This window comes from Sturnira hondurensis, unplaced genomic scaffold (assembly GCF_014824575.4).
Source record: "Sturnira hondurensis isolate 20B ecotype Veracruz unplaced genomic scaffold, ASM1482457v3 Scaffold0024152, whole genome shotgun sequence".
In the NCBI taxonomy this organism is placed as follows: domain Eukaryota; kingdom Metazoa; phylum Chordata; class Mammalia; order Chiroptera; family Phyllostomidae; genus Sturnira; species Sturnira hondurensis.
In genome coordinates, this window is record NW_028096783.1 from 8,377,713 (window position 1) to 8,399,033 (window position 21,321).

General features: G+C 46.5%; 2 protein-coding genes and 1 long non-coding RNA gene across 7 annotated transcripts in view; 1 reads left to right on the forward strand and 2 right to left on the reverse strand.

Moving 5' to 3' along the window:
• DCPS (decapping enzyme, scavenger) overlaps positions 1-930 on the reverse strand; it is a 38,842-nt gene extending 37,912 nt beyond the window's left edge. For both annotated transcript variants that reach the window (XM_037038260.1, XM_037038259.1), the window contains exon 1: positions 622-930. In XM_037038260.1, the coding sequence (XP_036894155.1) occupies positions 622-831 (210 nt within the window). In that variant the 5' untranslated portion in view covers positions 832-930. The remainder of the gene's footprint in view (positions 1-621) is intronic.
• A 128-nt stretch (positions 931-1,058) lies between these two features.
• Positions 1,059-8,136, forward strand: LOC118981480 (uncharacterized). Its single transcript, XR_005065349.1, has 2 exons — positions 1,059-1,316; positions 7,922-8,136. It is a non-coding gene; the product is annotated as an uncharacterized LOC118981480 (long non-coding RNA).
• TIRAP (TIR domain containing adaptor protein) lies at positions 7,386-12,098 on the reverse strand. Of its 4 annotated transcripts, none has more exons than XM_037038263.1 (4): positions 11,939-12,098; positions 10,994-11,099; positions 10,612-10,770; positions 7,386-10,105 (listed from the first exon to the last, which is right to left on the reverse strand). In XM_037038263.1, exons 3-4 carry the CDS (start codon positions 10,676-10,678, stop codon positions 9,324-9,326), a joined length of 849 nt encoding a protein of 282 aa, XP_036894158.1. In that variant the 5' UTR covers positions 10,679-10,770; positions 10,994-11,099; positions 11,939-12,098; the 3' UTR covers positions 7,386-9,323. The 4 variants fall into 4 exon arrangements, with proteins under 4 accessions (XP_036894158.1, XP_036894160.1, XP_036894157.1 ...); XM_037038265.1 differs by lacking the exon at positions 11,939-12,098 and having other exon boundaries at positions 7,386-8,876; positions 9,455-10,105; positions 10,994-11,106; XM_037038262.1 differs by lacking the exon at positions 11,939-12,098 and having other exon boundaries at positions 10,994-11,106.
• Positions 12,099-21,321: the final 9,223 nt, after the last annotated feature.

Sequence of the window (21,321 nt, forward strand, 5' to 3'; positions counted from 1 at the left end):
GCTGAGCATGTGGCATTAGAGCCAGCTGGGTGTTTCTGCCTGCCCCCAGATACTCTGCACTCCTGAAGCTCAGGGATGGTAACTTTGATCTCTACAACCCCAGTACCTAGCTCAGTGCAGGCCTGTCAGTGCATGGTATGTGGAATTGAATTACCCATTTAATAAAATGTCTCCTCTGTTAGGGCTGGAGTCCTGTACAGCAGGAATCATATCTCCTACAGTCTCTTGTCGTTCCCAGAAGAACCGAGGAGCAAGACAGTCCAGCAACATTTACTGGGTCCCTAGTACCTTTACAGGTTGAATGAATAAATGATGAATGACTTGGAGAACGTAACACGATTTTTAAGAAAATCTACAATACGCCCTATTAAGTATTAGCGGTTCTTTTCAGAGGAGGAGAAATTAGGCAAATCAGCCCTACATGAGTTAAACTTCCTTAACTCCAGAGGTGACCATGTCTCCTCCACTCCCTCCGCTCCCAAAGCTTTTCGGAACTGCGTTTTCTCATCCTCCCCTCCCAATAATGCGATTGGTTCTGCCCGGCCGAGCGCCGACAAGATCCGCCTTCACGACGGTGACGGGTCACACACTTGCATCCCCTCCCAGCGCTGCCCGTGATACCTTGCCGTGTAGGAACAGGATCTTATCCCGCGCGGACTCCCTCAGCACTTTTTTCACTCTAAAGCCGGAGAAAGGGAATTGGACAGAGGCCGAGGTGCCATTCCCAACGCCGGCTACCTTGGCTGTCTCGTCTTCTGTGCCCGAGGATTCCGCCCCGGCAGCATCCAGTTCGCGCTTTCTCTTACTCGGCGGAGGTGCCGCGTCTGCCATGTTGTCCGCCCGGAAGTGCGCCTGCGCAGACCCGAGATGTGCCCCGCCCACCTGCGTGACGGGCCGAGACTACAATTCCCTATGTGCTCTGGGCGTTGACACCTCTCCGACCCCGCGACCTGTCGGGCTGGAGGTTTTTCGTCGAAGTTGCTGCCTCGGTCCCCTAGCCCTAGCTCGCTAGAGTTGAGGTGGGCGCTGAGAGAGGAGAAAGAGACAACGACCCCTAAACGGGCGGGCCAGCCGCCCGCACTGGAAGCTGAAGGCTTTGACACTTTATTCGAATGCCAACATCGTAACAAAAATTATACCAACACTGATTAGTTAACGTGGAAGGAATGCTTCTGAAACTAATCAGTTGAGCTTATCTCATTTCTTAGTTGATTTTTATTTTTATAGAGAACACTTAAATCGTTTGTTTTTCGTCCATTTTACAGAATTTCATTGCGTTCAGTTCTTTGTAGATTCAGTCCTTGCAGAATAGAAAGGTGAGTGAACAGGAGCAGTACTGCATTGCCGTCTCCTGCTGCTCTTCTTGCGGGCCGGGGGCCTCTGCCTCTGTACCTACTTTGCCTGCGTGTCTGCTATGGGACCCCGAGGTGTGATTTGCAGCATGACTATGATTCATCTATTAGTTTCTTCTTTGGGGAGGGCGGGGAACATATAAACATTTATTTATAGTTTCTGCTTTGTTTCTTTTGTACCCATTATTTCTGTCTAGCCCCGTTTCCCTTGGTGTTCCTTCATAGATCTAAATCTTGTCAAGAGTTGTTACAGCAAGTTTTAGTAAAAAAGTCTAGTATTTTTGCCAATGTCGGTTTTATTTTGAGTTTGTTTTTTCAGACAAAACAATGGTGGGCGCAATTTTGAGTCAGTAGATCATAAAGCATACTATATGTCAATGACAGTTTGCTTTGGCGTTGATTTTCTCTACCAAAAATATACTCGTATATGATGAGTTGAATAAAAGGCTAATTGTTTTGTGAAGCAAAAAGCATTAGTAGGGGAAGCTTAGGATCTGGAGTAATTATCTTCAACCACAAACACTTGCTGGTTGTCCACAATTTCCCTGGGTACACCCCTCATCCTCTGGAAATATACAGTAGGCTGTAAACTGTGTGCAACCCCAAAACAAAATGTCCTGGGGCAAAAGGGCAACAGCCAAACCATCTTGGAATGGCGAGGTCCTGATCTTATGAAAATTTCTAGGTGTGCACCCTCTTTCTCTTTTCCTTCCTTCCTCTTTTTTTGTCCCCTCCCTCCATATTTCTTTTTAAAAAATTTCTTCCTTGCACCTGGAAAGAGAATTTGAGTGGAGTAGCTACGTTTTAACAAAAAGAGCCCTGAATTGGGAGCCACAAAGCCTGGCCCCAACGCTGACTAGCTGTGCAGCTTTGGGGAAGTCACTTACCCTCTTTAGGCCTCCATTTCTACTTGCCAGACCCTTATTCAGTCTGTCTTCAATAAGACAGAAGACACCTCTATGTTCATAGAATTCATATTCAAATAGACACGAAGTGAACAAATACTATACTTTCAGACAATGATTTATGTGTTATTTATAGAATAAACAGGGCAATGGGACAGAGCTGGGCATAGGAAGGACTTTAGATAAGGTGGTCATGGGCCTCTCTGGAGATGACACTGAGCTAAAACTTAAATGATACGAAGGAAACAGCCCTGGCTGGTGTGGCTCAGTAGATCGAGCGCTGGCCTACGAGCAAAAGGGTTGCTAGTTGATTCCCAGTCAGGGTACACGCCTGGGTTTCGCACCAGGTCCCTAACAGGGGACATGCAGGAGGCAACCACATATTGATGTTTCTCCCTGTTCCCCTCTCTCTAAAAATAAATAAAATCTTTAAAACAAATATCCATAAAGTCAGAATTCTAGTCTTAAGCCCTGGCTCGAGGGAAGGATGAGCTCACAGGAGCCTCAGCTACCAGAGGACCTACTGGAATACCAGATGGCGGAGTGAAAGGGACCTTTACCAACACCACGGGTCACTGCTCGGATCGCGGTTCTCAGAAGCCGTTGTCAATTGATGGTTTGGGTTCAGCTCATTGGGAAACATCAGAAGGCTCTGCACTATCCACTCGATAGCCACTAGCCACGTGTAGCTATTTAAATTCATTAGGATTCAATACAATTAAAAATTCAGCTTCTCAGTCATGCAGCCACGTTTCAAGTGCTTGAGAGCCACGTATGAACAGTGGCTGCTGTACTGAACAGCCCGGATGCGGACCATTTCCTGTCATCACAGGAAGTTCAAGTGGACAGTGCTGTATTAGGAGGTTATTACTTGAAAACCCTAGTCTCTAAGCATCAACCCCCTTCAGTCTTCTTGAATCTCAAAACTCCTCCCAAATCTTTTTTTAAAGGTCTAAACACTTCCATTTCAGGTATTATAACAGACTAGATATCTGAAAAACAGTTCAGCTAAAAACACCTGCAATTCCAGATGCACTATTTAAAACATCCTTTTGGTTACTTTTACAGCTCTCAGAAGAAAAAATAATTCTGAAATGAAAAATGTGGGAGCACGAATTTATATAATGTTAAGCGGATATAGAAACTTAAGTTCTAAGAGTGATCGCTGGTTTAGAGAAATCGAGAGCCTTGCGCTTTAAATGTGATGTTTTGGGCACAGGAAACAAGACCTGAGCTTGTGCCCGGTGAGGAACTAGAAGTAAGAACTCCCCAGAGAGATCTCTGAAGGGCCACCACCTCAATACAAGGACTAACTATTTAAAAAATGAATAAAACAAAAGTTGCCCCACTAAAAGAGACAAGATATTTAGTAAACTTGTCTGCCTCAACTTCTGGCTGTGGAGGAAAGAAAAAAAATCGCCTGCAAAGGTATAACCACAGGCCAATCTTCACGTAGAACTGAAATTCGGAGTCATACTGCCTTTCTGATCCAGGAAATTCAAACTGAAAAATCTGTTCAAGCTGCTCTTGTGTGCTTTATTGACTTCTTACTCCACGCCAAATTGACTCCAGAAGAAAGAAACAGATCTATAACTCCTTTAAGACACTGAAGTTTCAGCTGTCAATCTTCCCATACAGAAAATGCTAGGTTGAATGGATTTACAGATGAGTCCACCAAACATTTAAGGAACGATTAATTCCAAGTTTAAACTCTTCCATCAGAAAAAAAGAGACAACTCCCCAACTATTTCATAAAGCCGGTACAATCTTGGTAACACAACCAGAGAGGGATGATTCGAGAGCACTATGAACAACCCAGTAACGGGGTGCAGCCAAGGGGCGGGGGAAGAGATTTAGAATGGGGTCCAGAACTCAAGGTGTCCAGGAAATATTAGAAAGACATATAAGATGTCCTCACCCCTTACCCGGCTCCCACAGGTGTCAGTTGGGGGAAGGGACACATGGAGCAGGGCCATTGAGAGCTGTTTTGCATAGCAACAGTTTTGCAGATAACCTCTACAACAGTCATTTAACATATCTCTAACCTTTAACTGGTTTCCTAGATATGTTAAATAGCTGTGGCCATGCTTTGAGCCAGGGAGAAGGGAGTGACTTCCACCCAGGATGTAATTAGGAGGCAACTCCCCCTGGTTACAGCGCCTACATGAGAGCTTGGAGATGATTGGCTCCACACCATGGGGCCACACCTGCCCAGACTCACTATGGCAGCCCAGTAAACTGGAAGGATATGGGAGTCCTGGCAGGTGTAACTGATTGTAGGAGGAGCTGGAAGTGGGGCTGCAAAGTAGGACTGGCATGGGGATTTAAACACAGACGCAGCAGCCACGGGGTTTGGGCGGAGTGCAGGACCTCCTCTTGGCCATGTAAAAGGTGAACCACACGCTTTTGGCCAGAGTGGGGACCCCTGCAGCCATGTAAGATGAAGGAGGAGCACCACTCAGCTTTGCCAGAGTGGAGACCCTACCCTCTCCGCAGCTATGTGAAGGAAAGAACCATGCAGTTTTGTCTGGAGTGCAGACCCCTGCAGCTCTAGTAAAGGAGGACCACACGGCTTTGGGGTGCTCCCTTTGGCCACATGGCCTGGGAAGCAGAAGAGACTTTGCCTGGAAGAAGGGTGAAAGAACTCTCGCCAGTACACCATGAGAAGGTGCCACATGGCTTTGGAGTAATTAGAGATCCTGTCTGAATGGCAACACAGCTGATGGTGCCAGCAACCTGAAACACGGACGTGTGCTTCTTTTCCTGAGTTACAGTACCCTGAATTAGGGCAGGGGGGAAGGAAGCACTGTGAGCATCTGTGGTTATCCTAAAAGACTTTGATATATTAATGGGGACATTGGGTCACTACCTTGAGTGTGTATAGCTTTAAATAAACCTTTTCCTTCTCACAAATCTCTGTCATTGAGAGATGTCTTTCCTCTGGCAGCAGACAGACGAGCCCAGTAGGTATTATTAGTATACAGTCCTTGGGAAGGGCCCCTGTTTTCTGTAACAGTTTTTGGCATCCCTGGGTGGACCAAACATTGCCCCCCCTTGGACCTCTGTTCTGTAACAACCCTACATGTGAACATAGATGTAAAATCCTAAAGAACATGTTTGCAATCCGAATTCTGCAGCTTATAACAAAGATACTAAATACATCATGGTCAAGCTGAGTTTACCCCAGGAATGTAAGGCTGGCTTAACATTAGAAAACATTCCAATTTTATTCACTGCACCAGCTGATTAAAAGGAGGAAAAACACATCACCTCAATAGATGTGGAAATTTAGATTAAATTTAAAACCCATTCTAGAGAACTAGAAACAGCAGGATACTTATAACTTTTAAAAGATATGTACCAAACCAAAAACCTACAACAAATGTTACATTTAATGGTGAAATGTTTGAAGTTTTCCCTTTCAAATCACGGAGGCAAACATGGCTGCCATGGTCAGGTTCGGCATTTTACTGGTGGGCAGCACAGAGGGACAAGGAAGTTTTTGTTCTTATATTTTATGATTGTCTTATAGAAACTCAACCAAATGTATGGCCTTAGAGAATAAATAATTCAGTGGGTTGATTACTATCAGATCAGTATGCAATAAATTGTAATCTTCTCTATCAGTAATAGATAAAAAACAATTTAAAAATCTTTACAGTAGCAACAGAAAATATGACATACTAAGGAAGGAATCTAATAAAAGGTGTCACTGACCGACCTAGAAAAAGATTATAAAACTTTACTGAAACACATTTAAAGACATCAAAAAATGGACACATGCCATTTTGAAGAATATGAAATATTTAAAAATCTGTTTTTCTCAATTCCCAAATGAATCTCTTAACTCTGTGTAGGCCCAATAGAAAAAAAAACAAAACAAAACAGGTATTTCCTGGAACTTGACAAAAACAGGTATTTTCCTAGAAACTGAATAAACAATTTCTATGAAAGTAAAGGAACAAGAAAAGTCAGTGATTTTGATGGAGGAGAAGGATAGGAAGGGCTGATGCACAAGTCAGCAAGGCTTATTAAAAACCATAAGCTACATGCCACTGACGAGGAGACACAAACAGAAATGGGGGTGACTGGAAGGAGAACCCAGGACCAGGCCACATGGGACACACAGCGCAGTTACAGGCAGCTGGGGGAGAGGATGGACTAGTAAATACCAGCTGTTCAAATGGGGGAAACAGATCTCTGACTCACAAGCCGACAGCGACAGCAACAGCAACAAAAAGAAACACAGAGAAAGCAACCAGGTGCATTAAAGACCTGCACGGGAAGTACTTCTGAAAGAAAATACCTTTTTCTGAGTAAGGAAGATTTTTCTCAATAAGGCACAAAAAACACAGACTACAAAATAATAGGTAACAGTTTTTATATTAAAAAAAAGATATCCTTTAAAAGATATCATCATATTGTCATTTTTTAAAAATTTCTAATAATTTAGAGGTACATACAGAGGAATAAAATAATGTCTGGGATTTGCTTTTGGAAGACTGGTATGTGTGGGGGGGGTGAGGGAATGAGTAGGGTAATTGCTGATATAAGCCTAACTCTGAGTTGGTAATTGTTAAAGCTGGGTGTTAGGATTTATCATCATATAGGGATTCATTCATCAGATTATCATGAAAAAGGTAAAAAGGACACCGTGGCTGGTGTGGCTCAGTGGATTGAGCGCGGGCCTGCACACCACACACGATCACAGTTCGATTCCCAGTCAGGGCACATGCCTAGGCTGCAGACCAGTTCCAGTTCCGTATGAGAGGCAACCATACACTGATATTTCTCTCCCTTTCTCCATCTTTTGTAAAAAGGAAAATATGAACACGATGATAACAGGATACCAGTTTTCACCCACCAGACTGGCAAACATTTTAACATCTGATCATTCTAAAGTGTCAGCAAGAACATCAAACTGGGGGAACTCATACACAAATGGTAGGAACATAAATTGCCACAACTCTTGGAAGAAGATCTGGTATCTTTTACCAAAACTAAACGTGTACATTTTTCACTACCCAGCTGTTCCCTGTCCAGGCTAAATCCTAGAAAATTGTGCCCACGGAAACAGGTACAAAGATACTCACTTTTCTTTTTACAAAAACTCCTTTTTAATAGCAAGAACACGAGAAAAACCAAACGTCCCATCTGCGGCAGAATGTGTGGCTCAGCAGTGGATTGTGTGCACGGCAGATCGCGAGTGAATTCACTACAGTCTCATGCCTCAACGTGGTGAAATCTCACCCACACAACACACATGGGAATCGCAGAGCACATCATAATGCTATTTATGTAAAGATTCAAGCCATATAAAAGGAGCATGTTGTCAGGGATGCATATGTATGTCATACATTTCCAGACAAAGGGGAGAAATGTGGAATAGTGGTTACTTCCGGTGAGAGGCGGGAGGGAGATAATTAAGGGCACAAAGGGAACACAAGAGGGATTCTCACGTTTTGCTTCCTATGCTGGGTAGAAGGCACACGAGTGTACATTATAGTGCGCTTTAGTCCTTTTGGATGTAATAAAATAATTCATAGTTAAAAATATAATTTTTCCATAATATATACAAATATCGACTCCTATACCTGCAACTAGTATCATGTCACATGCCAACTGCATCTCAATTACAAAAATATATGTATAAATATTTTTCAGTATAAGGACGGGGAAGTGAGAGAAGCACAAAGGTACACATTGGTGGAACAAAAACTCTGTTTTGGCTCAACCGCCAGCTTTCACGGAGAACAGATGAACGAAACCTTGCCTGTCGTCAGGGCGCACAGTCACCTGCCGGAAGAACAATGCTGGTGCAGTGGCGAAGAGGACCCCCACGGGGTCCCCACATGTCAAAGCATTGCTGGGTGGGCTTTCGATCCAAGGCAAAAGGTCGGAGCTTTCTTTCTCCTCACCCCACCTACTCCCAGTCGACTCCTGTCTATTCAGGAAGGTTTCTAGGTCTGAGTCTTGAACAACAGGCATGCAGTAAAAATAAATACGGTACAACGCTGAGTGTTATTTTCACGTAGCTTTCTGAAGTGAAGGAAGGGGAAGAGAATGGCAGCAGTGTGAGTGTGAAAGACTTGATACCTTTGGCTTTCTCCTTGCAGGGCTTTCCAGGCAACCGGAAACACCATCCATGCTGAGACATGCCCTCTAGGCTCCTGGCTGATGCGGCAGGTGAGTCACCTGTTCAGGAGGAATGCATCCCTACACCTGTGCCCCATTCAGGGGAAGAAGACCTAGGGATGCGCCAGACTCACGTCCAATAAGGAGGAGGCAAAACATTGGTGGTCATCCTGGTATCAACACCTCCTCCTACCACCTCTAGTTTCTGGCTGCCCCAGGGCCTTCCTGGGGAGTCCCCAGCTTCTTCGTGACCTTTCTGGGGGAATCCCCAGCTTCCCCAGAGCCTTCCTGGGGAGTCCCCAGCCATAATGGAAGCCTGCTAGGCAAACTGATCCCAGACCACATAGAAAGTGCTACCAGCTCCTCAGGCCCTGTCACACCTGCTGGATCCAAGGCCCTAGGCTCTCTAACTTGATTTCCAGCTTCGTGCCGGCCTTCTGGGTCCCACTGTGACAAAAGAAGTGTCACCTGAGCGTCTGCAGATCTGAAAGAGACCAAACAGAATCACAGGGCCTGCCAGCCTCCCCAAACCCAGCATCTGTTTCCCACCACAGGTCTCCCTCTCCTCTAACTTTTTACGGATTTTCCTTCCCAACCCACTGTCATATAATGTCCTCCCCTGGGAATGTGGATTGGAGGTGATTCTTCCCTACTGTTTTGCACTGTTTTGCACCACTTTGCCTTACTACACCAGTGTTCCTCCTGGCACCTTCCCAGCTCTTGGAGGACATCTCCAACCTGGCCTCTGTGAGGGAAACTCATACTATGAATATACTAAAAATAATGGCTAAACTTATGGAGGACTTGACGTGTGCCTTGTTAGGAGTGTTTTCCTGCCAAGCCCTGCTCAGAACACCGACTTAGCGCATACCTGTATTGAGGTGCAAGGTACCGTTTTCATTTCCCCAATGAGGAAAACCAGGCACAGGCATTAAGTCACTGCCCAAGAAACAAAGCTTTTGGAGCCTACATTTTGAACTATGGGGCACCAGTGGCTGTCTCCTGAGAGCCCAAGCAGATCAGACACTGACCCCTTCCCGGTCCCCTCCATGCGGAGCTTACAGCGCAGGATGGCCTCCTTGACTTGGCGGAAGCCTCGCTCTGGGCCCCGGCCGTCCACGAAGTACATGAAGCGCAGCTCGGGCGGGTAGGCGTCCCTGGCCAGGCCTGAGAGCAGGGGGATGGTGCGGCCCTCGGCCCCCGGGGCCTGGCTCAGGGCCTGCAGCATCTGGTACCTGCACCAAGGGTCACGCTGGAAGCCAGGAGTGATGAGCAGCACCTGGCAGTGGCTGCTGTCCAGCGCCCGGCACAGCTCAGACACGATGGCGCCGCCGGGGGCCGCATCGCGCAGCTGCAGGAAGCAGCGCAGGCTGGTGGAGCAGTCCTCCAGGTAAGCCACCAACTCCTGCGCGGCTGCCAGGTCCTCCTCACTGTGGCACACGCACACGTCGTAGTCCCTGCTCCAGCGGCCACCACTGCTCCTGCTGGTGGCACCCTCCTGTGCAGGTGGCAGGGCAGGAGACTCCGCCAATGCAGCTGAGCTGAGGCCCGAGGATGGGGGGTGGTCCTGGGGGCACCGTGGTGGGGGGTCATCCTGTGAGCTCGGTGGCGGATCATTGTCCTGTGAGCACCCTGGCAGAGCATCACTGCCGGGGCCTTCCTGGGACGCAGGCATCTTCTTGGGCTTCTTCCACAGGGCCTGCCTGAGCCAGCCTGTGGGAGAAACTCCACTCAGGCCCGATTCTCCCCAGGCCTCCTCCTCCCTGCCGCAGAGGGTGGCCTGGACAAGGAATCCAGCCCATCTTCCTGCACTGGCCAATACCGCCTAACTTGGCAGACCTACCGCGGGCTATTGGGCACGCCTTCAGGACTTGCCCAAAGTTCCCACTATCTTAAACTTTTCCGGAAGACAGAAGAACACTGACTGCTTTGTAAGCCCTGAGATGCACGGTGCAGAAAGTGGGTGTAGTTAATAATACTGTAAGTTCTCTACACAGGAAAGATATTCTGCATGCTAACATGCCAACTACACTTGTGCCGGTCATTTTGCAATATATATAGTGATGCATGCTGTACACCTGAAACTAATAAAATGTTTTGTGCCAATCACATTTCAATTTAAAAATACTCCTTGTATAATAATATGAAGAAGGACGGGGAGGGGGAGGGGCGAAGGGGACGGGGCGCGAGAACAGCAACAGGAGTGTGCTTCCACTCACCAGCCATCCTGCCCAAAGGCTTCTTGGACCTGGAGCCAGAAGCTGGGAAGGAGGTGGGTGATGCCATAGTGTTAGGCTGAAAACTAACCCCTGGAGACCAGGCATTGGTGACACGGGAGAAGGGAGGGGACCCAGTCTTGAACCCACGGAACAGCCATCCTACAAGAGACAGAGAGAGAGAGAGAGAGAGAGAGAGAGAGAGGGTCACGAAAGCTGTACTTACCTTACTCTTGGACCCAGGGGCAGGCTCCTATGTTCTTTCTCTCCACTGCCTGACGGAGGCTCAGCCTCTAAGGGGCCCCTCAACCCTCCTGGGAGAGATACCGCATGACTGGGACAGAGTTCTGGTAAACCGGAGCCTGAGTGGGGTGGCCACACGTACAGCGTGTGCGCTCAGCATGACCAGGAGGGCGCCTGCTCTCCACTCCACTGGGCCTGGCGTGCATTCGGGGTCCGGGGAAGGGGCACCAGCTCTTTACAGGGGCTTCCTGTTAAAGCAGAAATGGGAGGGCAGTTGCTATTTGGACAAATTATTTTGTATCCAGATAGACGGACATGGAGCAGAAGAGGAGAACACATGGAAGAAATCTTGGGAAACTTTTCCTCGAAGTTGGCCTTCCCCCGAGTAGCTCGCTCCCTTCCTCCCTCCCTCTCTCCCTCCTTCCCTCTCTCCTTCTGTCCACCCCTCCATCCCTCCATCTCTTCCTCCCTCAGCTGTCAGCTCAGGGAAGCGGTACCACATAATGACAAAGACTGCAGCCTGTGCAGGCCGCGGCCTGGGTTCTAGCCTTTTCATTAACTGTGGCCTTTAGCCCTTACATTAGTACTTACGTAAAGTACTAATGGTGCACGGCATATAACGCTCAGAAAACAGCGTGGGTTAGTATGGATTTAAAAGCATCTAGAACCCTGACCGGTGTGACTCGGTGGGTTGGGCGCCACTCCACAATGCGAAAGGTCGCGGGTGTTCACCTTCCTGGTCAGGGCACAGGCCCGGGTTGCGCCTTTGGTCCCTTGCTGGGCCACAAACAAGAAGCGACAGAACGCTGTCTCTGTCGCACATCAATGCTTCTCTCCCTTTCTCCCTCCCTTCCTCTCTCTCTAAAAATAAACAAGCAAAATCTATTAAAAAAAACTTTAAAAAATCATCTAGATACTGAAGGAGTATATTATGTGCATGGTTTAGGAGACTCAATATTGTCATCAATTATCCCCAAACTCCTCTTTAGATCAGGGCTACCCCACATTCCACAGGGTTTTGGATTTGGGGGGAAGGAACAGTCACGCTGCTTCTAACTGCGCAAAGTGATGCGAAGGACGAGAATACCTTGGATGCGGGAGCTGCCAAGTTCTCTTCCCACCACAGTGACCAGGACGTTCCTGACGGTAGAGGCTTTTTTGGCCCAGGTTTCTGGGAGGACACCCCGAGGAGCAGAGCCTGCCCTGGTCTGAGACAGGGCCGGAGGTGAAGGGCTGGTGGAGAATGGCTTCCTAGTTCCTGGTGGAGAATGGCTTCTCTCCCCGCCTAGTTTCCCAGGGGTTCAGGCAGCCTCAGTGCTGTGGGGCCAGGCCGTGCCTGATAACCCCGCCCCGGTTTTGAAATCTCTTCCCCGGTCGTCGGGGATTACTGGCTGTCAACATCTTCCTTTCAACCATTCAAGATACTGCTTTCCACCCCCGAGCAGTAAACACACTCTCTCACTTGGCTTTTATAGTACTTGGAGATTTTTTCCATTTTGTCTTATAAAATTTATTGTTTGTCCTTGCTACACTTATAAACTAGAGAACCATTTGATATTTTAATGATGGCCTAAAGATCAAAAATTAACATAATGCTTGAATCTACTCAACAGATACAGATTTAAAAGTTTCAGTGTCTCCGAACAGGCCAAAAGATGGCTCAAGAAGAACTTAAAGCCCCAGAGCTGATAACTCTAAGCAACCAGGAAATAGCCAGCCTCTCAGATGCACAGTTCAAAACACTGGTCATCAGGATGCTCACAGAACTGGTTGATTATAGTCACAAATTAGAGGAACATATGAAGGCTAAACTAGTTGAAATGAAGGGAAATGCACAGGAAACCAAAAGTGATGGAAAGGAAACTGGGACTCAAATCAATGGAATGGACCAGAAGGAAGAACGAAACATCCAACCAGAAAAGAATGAAGAAATGAGAATTCAAAAAAATGAGGAGAGGCTTAGGAACCTCCAGGACATCTTTAAACGTTCCAGCATCCGAATTATAGGGGTACCAGAAGGGGGAAAGAAACAGCCACGAGTGGAAAACGTATTTGAACAAATAATAAAGGAGAACTTCCCCAGTCTAGCAAAGGAAATAGACTTCCAGGAAATCCAGGAAGCTCAGAGAGTCCCAAAGAAGTTGGACCCAAGAAGGAACACACCAAGGCACATCATAATTACATTAGCCAAGATTAAAATGAAGGAGAGAATCCTAGAAGCAGCAAGAGATAAGGAGACAGTCACCTACAAAGGAGTACCCATCAGACTTTTTGAGAAATCCCAGCAGATTTCTCAAAAGAGACCTTCCAGGCAAGAAGGGGCTGGAAAGAAGTATTCCAAGTCATGAAATTCAAAGACCTACATCCAAGATTGCTTTATCCAGCAAAGCTTTCATTTAGAATGGAAGGACAGATAAAGTTCTTCTCAGATAAGGTCAAGTTCAAGGAGTTCATCATCACCAAGCCCTTATTATATGAAATGCTAAAGGGACTTATATAAGAAAAAGAAGATGAGGCCCTGGCTGGTGTAGCTCAGTGGATTGAGCGCAGGCCTCTGAACCAAAGGATCGGGGTTCGATTCCCAGTCAGGGCACATGCCTGGGTTGCAGGCCAGTTCCCAGTGGGGAACTCATGGGAGGCAACCATACATTGATCTTTCTCTCCTTCTCTCCTTCCCTTCCTCTCTAAAGATAAATAAATAAGTAAATAAATATTTTTTAAAAAGCTAAAAAAAAACCTGTATTAAAAAAAGAAAAAGAAAAAGAAGATGAAAAATATTAACAGTGAAAGGACAGCAAACTCACAGTTATTAACAACCACACCTAAAACAAAAGCAAACCAAGGGGACAGCTAGATCAGGAGTGGAACCATAGAAATGAAGAGCACATGGAGAGTTAGCAACAGGGGAGTGGGAGGAGGAGAAGGGGGGAGAAGGTACAGAAAATAGCATAGACAGTAGGTAGAAAATAGATAGGGGGGAGGGCGAGAATAGTGGGGGAAATATAGAATCTAAAGAACTTGAGACACGTTGTTATAAACTAAGGCGGGGAGAATGGTTGGGGAGGCGTGTGCAGGGTGGAGGGGGATGAAGGGGGGAATAGAACAACTGTAATGGTATAATCAATAAAATATATATATTAAAAAATATATAAAAAAATAAAAGTTTCAGTGTCTCATTTTATAAAATGACCTACCCTTCTGGCCATGCACGCTGATTTGGGGGTAATGGCCTCTTTTCATTGCTTGGTTAAGAAAAACTCCAGTTGCCCAACAGCAGATGCCACTGGAAGTGGGTTGGTATAAGCTCTGTGACTAATGGGGAAGGGTTTAAACACAGGAAATAACACCATCTTTGACAGAGGATAGTTGAGCAAGAGATGACATAAATTCCATTAGCCAGCCCTGGCTGGTGTAGCTCAGTGGATTGAGCACGGGCCTGTGAACCAGAGGATCGCAGTTCGATTCCCAGTCAGGGCACATGCCCAGGTTGCAGGCCAGTTCCCAGCAGGGGACTGATGAGAGGCAACCATACATTGATGTTTCTTTCCCTCTCTCCTTCCCTTCCCCTCTAAAGATAAATAAATAAAATCTTTAAAAAATCCATTAGTCATAGAGACTCTCTACTTCCTGGAGCCTAAAACCCTGGCACACCTTGCTTGTTACTTTTCAGTTCTTGTGCAGCTGAGGCTAGGGAACTGTTACACTCAAATACGCTGTAATCTTTAAAAGATTTAGTAATAGTCATACACTGAGATTTTGGAGACGTAGCAGATAAGTCACCAAGCAGATAAGCTATTTTTTGCACTCAACATAGGAGCACCTAAATATATAAGGCAAATCTTGATAGATATAAAGGGAGAGATTGACAGTAATACAGTCATAGTAGGGGATTTTAACACCCCACTGACATCAATGGATAGATCTTTCAGATAGAAAATCAACAAGGAAACAGTGACCTGAAAGGACACATTACACTGATAAATTTAATTGATATTTCGTGAACATTTCACCCCAAAGAAGCAGAATATACATTCATTACAATTGCACACAGAACATTTTCCAGGACAGATCATATTAGTGTACAAAACAAGTCTCAATAAATTTCATAAAAAGACCGAAATCATATGAAGCATCTTTTCCAACCAGAATAGTATGAAACTGCAAATCAATTACAAGAAAAAAAAAACCTGAAAAGCACAAACACATTGAAGCTAAATAACATGTTATGAAGCAATGAACAGGTTAACCATGAGATCAAGGCAGAAATCAAAAGATACCTTGAGACCAACGAAAATGATAACACAATAATCCTAAATCTATGAGACACAGCAAAAGCAGTAGTAAGAGGAAAATTCATAGCAATGCAGGCCTACTTCAAGAAACAAGAAAAATCTCAAATAAACAATCAAACCTTACACCTAAAAGAACTAAAAAAAAAACAAAGTTAAAAGTCAGTAAATGGAAGGAAATAGTAAAAGTCAGAGTGCAAATAAATAAGATAGAGTCTAAAATTTCAAAATAGAAGAGATCATCCCTGGCTGGTGTAGCTCAGTGGATTGAGCGCAGGCCTGCAAACCACATGATCGCGGTTCGATTCCCAGTCAGGGCACATGCCTGGGTTGCAGGCCAGTTCCCAGCAAGGGACTCACAAGAGGCAACCGTACATTGATATTTTTCTCCTTCTCTCCTTCCCTTCCCCTCTAAAAATAAATACATAAAATATTTTTTAAAAAAGAGATCAATGTAACAAAAAAAGAAAAAGATCAATGAAACTAAGAGCTGACTTTTTAAAGATAAACAAGATTGATAAACCTTTAACCTGACTTGAGAGAAACCCAAATAAATAAAATCAGAAAGGAAAGAGGAGAAGTAACAACAGATACCACAGAAATACAAAGGATTATATTATATGCCAACAACTGGACAATCGGGAAGAAATGGATAAATTCTTAGAAACGCACAATCTTTTTTAAAATTTTTATTTATTTATCTTTAGAGGGGAAGTGAAGGAGAGAGGGAGAGAAATATCAATGTATGGTTGCCTCTTCCAGAGACACACAATGTATCGTGTGTCCCCTGCCAGGGGCTGGCCTGCAACCCAAGCATGTGCCCTGACTAGGAATCGAACTGCGATCCTCTGGTTCTCAGGCCTGCACTCAATCCACTGAGCTATATCAGCCAGGGCTAGAAACGCACAATCTTTGAAGACTGAATCAAGCAGAAAGAGAAAATCCAAACAGACCAATCTCATCCAAAAAAGCAGCAGTATTCAAAAAATTTGCAACAAATGAAAGTCCTGGACCAGATGGCTTTACGGGTGAATTCTACCAAACGCGCAGAGAAGAATGAACACCTCTCCCTGTCACGCTGTTCCAGAGAATTCCAGAGGAGGGAAGATCCCCAATCTCCTTTATGAAGCCAGCATTATCGTGATTCTCCAACCAAATAAAAACACTACAAAGAAAGAAAATTATGGGCCAGGAGCCCTGATAAACACAGATGCAAAAATCCTCAACAAAATATTAGCAAATTGAATCTAGGAATACATTAAAAAGATCACATACCATGATCACATGGGATTGGTTCTTGGGATTCAAGGATTGTTCAATATCTGCAAATGACTAACCACATAAACAAAATGAATGATAAAAATCATATCATCCTATCAATAGGGCAGAAAAAGCACTTGACAAAAATCTAGCACCCATTTATGATAAAAACTCTCAACAAGTGGGAATAGAGGGAACTTACCTGAATATAATAAAGGCCATATATGACCAACCCACAGCTAACATCATACTCAATGGGGGAAAACTAAAAGCATTTCCATTAAAATCAAGAAGTAGACAGGGATATCCACTTTTCCGACTAAGTGAATACTTACTAAATGGAAGTTTTTATTCAACGTAGTACCAGAAGTCCTAGCCACAACAAACAAGAAGAAGAAATAAAACACAAACAAGGGCCCTGGCCAAGTAGCTCAGTTGGTTAGAGCATCACCCAGTTATGCCAAAGTTGCAGGTTTGATCCCTGGTCAGGACACATATATAAGTCAACCAATGAATGCATGGGTAGGTGTAATAGCAAATCGGTTTCTCTCTCTCTTTCTCCGTGCCCCCACCTCCACTTTCTCTCTCCCTCTCTCTCTTCCTGTCCCTCTTCCCCCCACCCTCTCTCAAGCTAATAAATATAAAAATGTTTTAAATCAACTAAAAAAGAAATAAAATAAATCCAAATTGGAAAGAAAGAAGTAAAACTGTCCTTATTTGCAGATGCCATGATAATATAGAGACAACCTAAAGATTCCACAAAAAACCCTACTAGAACTGATAAGTGAATTCAGTGGAGTAACAGGGTACAAAATATTCAGAAATCAGTTGGATTTTATACACCAATAATGAACTATCAGAAAGAGAAACAAAGAAAACAATCCCATTTATAATTGCATCAGAAAATAAATTAAAATACCTGAGCACAGATCTAACCAAGGTGGGATAAGACCTGCACTTGAAACATTATGAGACAAGGAAGAAAGGAATCGAAGAAGATATAAATAAATGGAAGCATATACCACACTCATAGATAGGAAGAGAATTAACATCCTTAAAATGTCCATACTAGCCAAAGCAATCTATAGATTTAACATAATTCCTATCAAAATACCATACCAAAAATTAATTTCAAGTGGAGAGTAGATACATGGGAGAGTAACAATAAAGCTGTTAAAGGAAACTACAGGGGATTATCTTCCTGACTTTGATTACCTTCCTGATTTTTTCTTTCTTTTTTCTTAACTCTTCCCGATTTTCAAAAAATTGAGATATAACTGACATATGACATTATGTTAATTTCAGGTGTACAACACAATGATTGAATATATAGAATAGGTTTACAGTTGTTCAGAAAATAATAATTAATTTAAAAAATACAAGAATAAACTCTGTGTCCATTTGTACTCTCAACCGTGAACCTACTGCTGCCCCACCCTGTCCGTATACACGTATTGCGAAAGGACTGTACCGGTAAGTCTGCTTACTATGCTGTGCATGGTTGCAATGCTGTTTTCTTGTGATGAGAACTGTTAAGATCTAGTCTCTTAGCAACTTCCAAGTATACAATATATATTGTTAATTGTAGTCACCATGGTGTACACTGTATCCTTGTGACTTTATTTCAAAACCAAAAGTTGGTCCCTTTTGACCCCCTTCACCTACTTCGAGTTCCCCCAAAGACTGCTTTTTCAAACTGGAATTAATATCCCCAATAAACTGAACAACATGAAAATGAAAAACTTTTGTTCGTCAAAAGATGTCATTAGGAGAGTGAAAAGGCAATCTTCTGAGAGAAAAAAGATATCTTAAAATTACATATTCAATCACTGTGTCATATTCCAAATATATAAGAACTCTTACAAACTGGCAAGAGGAAGAGGGAAACTCTATTTGAAAGCGCGTGGAAGAACTGAACAGACACATCACAAAAAAGAACCCCCAAATGGCTAATAGACAGGAAAATAAGCACCGTTCATTAGTCACCAGCAACCGCACAATAAACCCTCATTGCAACACCACTGCCCACACCCGGAGCAGCGCGGCTGCTGTGAATGAGACAATATCAAATACCGGTGAGGATGAGGAGGAACCGGAACTCACACGCGGCAGGTAGAAACGTGGATCGGTAGGACCGGTTTTGAAAGCTGACCACGGACACACCCAGCAAGTTCACTCAAGGAACAAACTCAGCAGAAGCGCTTACATGGGTCCCCTGAAAGGCAAACACGAGGATGCCTTCGCAGCACCACGGAAGGCGACCCCACGCTGGAAACAGCCCGAGCTCCCCCAGGTCAGCAGAAATGACCCTGTCTGTATGGCCTGTCTGTACGGTGCAACATCGCACCCTAAAGCGAAGGAAGGAATTCCTGCCACGTGCAACATGGGTGAATCTCACACGTCGAGTATAAAATGCCACACGCAAAAAGTACATACGGTGCTACTCCATGCATCAACTGTTCAAAACTAATACGAGGCTGGATGCCAGAGGGGTAGCCCTGCTGGGTGTAGCGCCTGGAAGCGGTGCAGAAGGGCTTCCGCAGAGCTAGCGGCGTTGCAGGTGGCACAGGTCACAAAGGCTGGCTAGGCGAAATGGGCGTACGAAGTACACTTACGATTTGTGCCATGAAAAAAGTTTAAAAACCAACTAGATACGACTTCCTGTGACAGTCAGTCATCACTGACCCTTGGTATCCCCTGGGCAGCTACAGAACTTCCCCTCTCCAAGCTGCGCTGACCAGGCGGGACTGTGATTTCCCACCCACCCGCCTGTCTCCAAGGGGCGCGGGGGGCGGGGGGGGGGTGAATCTGTCCTGTTCCGTGGTGGCACTCCTGCGCTTCTCACGGTGCCCTGCCCACGGCAGATGTTGGTGAAATTACTGTGGCAGGAATGCCTGCAGGTCATTACCCTGAGGACAGCCCTGTTGCCCCAGGAACTCGGTCACAAGACAAAGTGGTGAGCACAGCAGGGGAGACTGTGGGAGAAACCTGACCAAGCCCTCCTCTCCGGTTCAAGGAAGGCTCCCCAAACCAGCTTCTTTGCGACAGGATGGTGACAGCTGTCTCAGAGGCCCTTTCATCCTGCTTCCGTGCTCTAGATGCCCGAGGCAGCAAGTAAAGAGGCGGGAGGGAGGGGGTGGATGGCCAAGTGCGGGACGTAGGGCCAGACGCAGGTCCTGCCAGCCCCAAGGCTGCCCGCCCTCCCTCCCTGGACCCCAGCACACGCCCCCCTTCCCCCACCTACTCCAGGCGCTCACCTGCGCAGGGCTGGGTTGTGGTGTTGCTTGCGGCATAGGCACGGGGCTGGCGGCCCTGACCGAGGGGAAGTCAAGCACGGGCCAGGGAGCGGCCCCCTCCCCGGAAGCGCCCAGCCTGCGTGCGTCCCGCCTCCTCATGTGCCCGCCCAGTGGCGCTGGGAGGTGCAGGCGGGGTCAGCCCCTGGCCCGGCTTCTGCGCCTGCGGAGAGAGGCCTTGGCCACTGGTGGGCTCCGGGCACCACCAGTGCCCTAGCCACAACAGACAAGAAGGGCACCACTCACGGGCACCACCAGAGTTACCGCTTGGGCAGAAAGTTGCAGATGAGCCCTTGCGCTCACAGGAACCCCCGCAGCCTCAGGGAGGAGGCTCCCTCCGCTCTCCTGGCTCTGCGCCTGGGCCCCTCTGGTCCCCTCCGCTCACGGGGCCCTCTCTTTTCCAACATCTGCCTTCAATATCCCCGCTGCTGGAAAGTCATCTTTGTACCTTATGCAGGGAAACCCTTCTTAACCTTCCCCTCCTCTTTCCCCAAATTCCTGCAGCACCGGGTGTTAGTGGGAGCTTGTAAGCCGCTTCCACGGCTTAGCCCTCGCCTTAGACTGAAGATTCCCTGAGGCCACGGACCCATCTTCTGGCTCCAGAGGAGTAGACAGGGCTCCCTGGCTGTGCGAGAAGGGGGGGTGGGGGGGTGATGGAGGCTGAGTCCCCCCTGTCCCTCGAAGTTTAACAGTGACACAAGCGTGGTGAGTAGACTCCCCTAGCCTCCTGAACAAGGCCCTGGGGGAGGCCAGAGGATTCACCAGTGCCTTACTGAGTTCATTTGTTTTCTCAAAGGAAGTAGCTTCTGGGTGCAGCCGGTTGAAGGCTTTTTTCCTCTGACCCATAAATAGGGGTGTCAGCACTGCAGAGTGATGCTGGGCCACTAAGGAGGCCAGCCCACAAGGTTGAGGGTGACCCACAAGGCTAAGGGTGCCCCTACTCTTATGCCCCTGGCAAGTTCCTTCCTGTCTTTCAGCACCAAATTCCAGTGGCTCCTCCTTTCCTGGTTCTTTAACCCCTCACGGTCCAGGGGCTTCTCATGTTACCTTACTGACAGCACATCCACACCCGCCCCCCCCCCCCATCCCCTGCCCCAGGGAATCATCAATAAGGCCCACCTCCATCTTTTGCTTCAATCTCCCCAAAGGCATTTTGGGGGTGGGAGCCCTTCACTAGCTGTGTCTATGCCCATTCACCTCTCCTTCTGAACAGCAGCCCCCACCTCAGACCCCACTGAGGTGCACTTCCTTCTGCATCAGCTCTCCCTGGGGTCCCCCCCCCCACTACCTGAGCCGCTTCTAGCCCTGCTGTACATTTGCACCGTGAACCATCGCTCCTCAGCCAGTCCCCTCAGTCACCTGGCTCTTCTGCCCTTGGCCACTAGTCAGCAGCCTCCTCTTTGGTTCCTTCGTTAAAGGTGATGGAGTCCCTCCAGCTTCCCCGCTGTCCCCAACCCTTCTACCCTCCCGCAGTGACAGTGTCCTCTCCCCCAGTGTCCACATCTCTGCCTCAGCTCAGACCACCCTGCGGCCACAACAGTAAATTCAACCTGTTAGAGGGCTCTGCAGGCGTCCTGCACTCAGCTCCAGGGCCATCCATTCTGACCCTCACAACTCCGTCCTCATCT